The following is a 2,923-nucleotide window of genomic DNA, read 5'->3' on the forward strand; positions in this document are numbered from 1 at the left end:
GATATTCACAATGTCCAATGGGGAAGAGTAAGAAGACGATCCAGCGGTTAATACAGGAAAAGTAAACTCTCTATATATGCCATTGGCCGCCCGGACTTTCCGCCACACTTGGGCGCTGGATGTAGTAGAGGTGATTGAGGAAACGTACCTTATCCATGAAGCTCTTTGGCTTCTACGTCGTATACGGCGCGCATTTGCTCTTGCCTTTTTAAATGCAATGAGGTTTTCAGTTGTAGGGTATCTTCGAAAGATCCCCATAATCTCTTTTGGTTCCTATAAGCTTCACGACAAGCGTCGTTCCACCACGGTTTGTGATATTTTCGTGGAAAGGATGAGCGCTTAGGAATTGTAGCATTCGCAGCACCAATGATACAGTCGATAACATTTTGAACCGCATTGGTAATACTAGTAGAAGTAACCATTTCATCAGTAATCACTGCTTTCCTAGTAAATGTACCCCAGTCTGCTCTCTGGAATACGTAAGTCTGTGGGTATTGCGTCGCATTGTTCTCATCAGCATGGGATATGATCAAGGGAAAGTTATCGCTATTGTAGAGATCACTTGCCACTGTAATGTTCAGCAAGGGGAAAAGTGCAGGAGTGCAAATAGCCAAATCAACAGAATGAAATGTACCTGTGGGTTCATGGAAATGTGTCTTCTCGTTATTATTGAGCAGACAGAGACAGTTAGAAGAAATAAATTGTTCTATCTGTCGCCCGCGAGAATTTGTTCTATCAGAACCCCACATAGTACCATGGCCATTGAAGTCACCTAGTAGTATGAAAGGCACTGGAAGTTGATCAACCAGAATGTTAAGATAATTTTGAGAGATAACATTATTTGGTGGTAGATAAACACAACAGACTGTAACTAAGGTTTTGACGTGCACCTGTACCGCCACAGCCTGTAAGGAAGTGTGTAGGTTTAGGATAGTACTGGGATAACTGTTGGAGGTCAAAAGGCACACTCCACCAGAAGATAAGCCAGTAATGTTATCCTTTCGGACACAATTATATCCACGTAACTTCAAGTGCACATTTGACTTCAAGAACGTTTCTTGAAGAGCTATACACACAGGGTGTGTGGAATTCACGAGAGCTTTGAGGTCTTCCAGCTTTGTCCTAATTCCACGACAATTCCAGGAAATAAAAGAGGCCATTAATGAGTGGGAGGGGGACTGTTATCTACGCCAGTGAGAGGAGTTGCCGACTGTTCGCAACCCATGTGGAAATCTTCATCATCCTCTGAAGGATGGATTTTTAATAGCTCAGAATTAGATGGATTCCCAAATAAAGAAGGCAAGTCCTTGGTGGCTAGACCAGCTTTGCCTATCTCAAGAGCAACTGACTTCCGAGATTTCAAATCTTTCAGGGAAGCACCTTTCTTTGAAAATTTCAAAGTCAAGGACTTTTGGGCTTTTGATATGCGTGACCTTTTCTTAAAATCAGATGGTTTTGCCTTTATTGGACTTGAAATTAAGTCAGAATCGGAATCGCTTGATAAAATGGTTACAGGTTTTGTTTGTACCTCACAATTTCTGAGTGATTTTGTTACGGAGGCGTAGCTACGACCTTCTGTTGGAGTCTGCGCTAACACCAGTCGTCTGGCTTCCTGAAATGATATATCTTTTTTTACCTTTGTTGTAACAATTTCTTTCTCGAGCTTCCATTTGGGGCAGGCTCGTGAGAAAGAGGTATGCTCACCCTTGCAATTTGTGCATTTTTCTTTTAATGTGCAGTCAGTGCTCTCATGACCAGCTTCAGCACAACGAGCACATGTCAGCTTGCCGCGACAATTAGCCTTTGAATGGCCAAAACGCTGGCATTTAAAGCATCTCAAGGGATTGGGAATAAATGCCTTCACAGGTAATTTGAGATATCCTGCTTTTATCGATTCTGGTGCCTTAGGGGAATTAAACGTGAGAACTAGATGCTTCGTTTCAAGAAGTTTACCGTCATGTCGAATAGTAATACGACGGACATGTGTCACTCCTTGCGAGCTTAGTTTCTGAGTTATTTCCTCCAGTGAAACATTAAACAATTCACCGCAGGTTATAACACCTTTGGATGAATTAAGCGTTCGATGTGCACTCACATTTACTGGTATCGTTGCTAATGCTTTCAATTTCAGCAGTTGTTGAGCTTGCTTGCGGGAATTCACTTCCACAAGCAAGTCTCCAGAACGTAATTTTCGAATTGAAACAACTTCTCCGACAGTGCTTGATATAGCTTTTTCCACTAAAAATGGTGAAACTATGTGAAAATTTTCTTCATCTTTGGTTCTTTTAATCACGAAAAATGATTCAAAGTGTTTTATAAATGCATTTGATACAATTGGTTGCCCACTAAAGGGAGCACGTTTGGATTTGCCCATACGATATTAGAAGTGTTTCAGGCCCGACGGCACCGCCCACCACGGAGCCCAACAAGGGAAGGTAGCCACCGGCTCTGGCCCTTCCCAGCCTCGGCGCTTACCTTGGTGCTAGCCGGAACCTATACGCTCGGAGTTACCCCCGGGGACAGTGACCACCCTTAACGCCAAGCCCAAGGAGTAACCCCTTTGCTTGATCCCTAGCAGACTAGCCACTCAGGTGACCAGCTACCAGCCGATTGATGCACAGGGGACCACAGTGCACCACCCGTCTTTCTAATGGGTTGCCACGCACGGCCAACACGTGGGGTTTTGGCTGTCCATGAGAAGCAAGAAGCAAACAGAGCGGCGACAGCTTCTCATGGAGAGCTCCCTCGCTTGCCGTCGAGGGAAGGAAAGACAGCAGAAAGCAGAAGGCGTAGGGGAGAGCGAACTGAAAATGAGTATAGATCCCTGGGTACCTCGGGATTGGGACACCCGTACTCACCTATAGTAGGTGAGCCCCTGAGGGGATTAAAGTTAGATAAAATTTTGTCCCTTGGAACATAATTT

At 44.3% G+C, this 2,923-nt stretch overlaps 1 protein-coding gene across 1 annotated transcript; it reads right to left on the reverse strand.

Annotated features, from left to right (window-relative positions):
• Positions 1 to 1,159: 1,159 nt before the first annotated feature.
• On the reverse strand, positions 1,160 to 2,374 carry LOC129987587 (uncharacterized). The gene has a single exon (XM_056095549.1). The coding sequence runs from the start codon at positions 2,372 to 2,374 to the stop codon at positions 1,160 to 1,162; it is 1,215 nt and encodes a 404-aa protein (XP_055951524.1).
• Positions 2,375 to 2,923: the final 549 nt, after the last annotated feature.

The sequence above is a fragment of the Argiope bruennichi genome, chromosome 10 (genome assembly GCF_947563725.1).
Source record: "Argiope bruennichi chromosome 10, qqArgBrue1.1, whole genome shotgun sequence".
In the NCBI taxonomy this organism is placed as follows: Eukaryota; Metazoa; Arthropoda; class Arachnida; order Araneae; family Araneidae; genus Argiope; species Argiope bruennichi.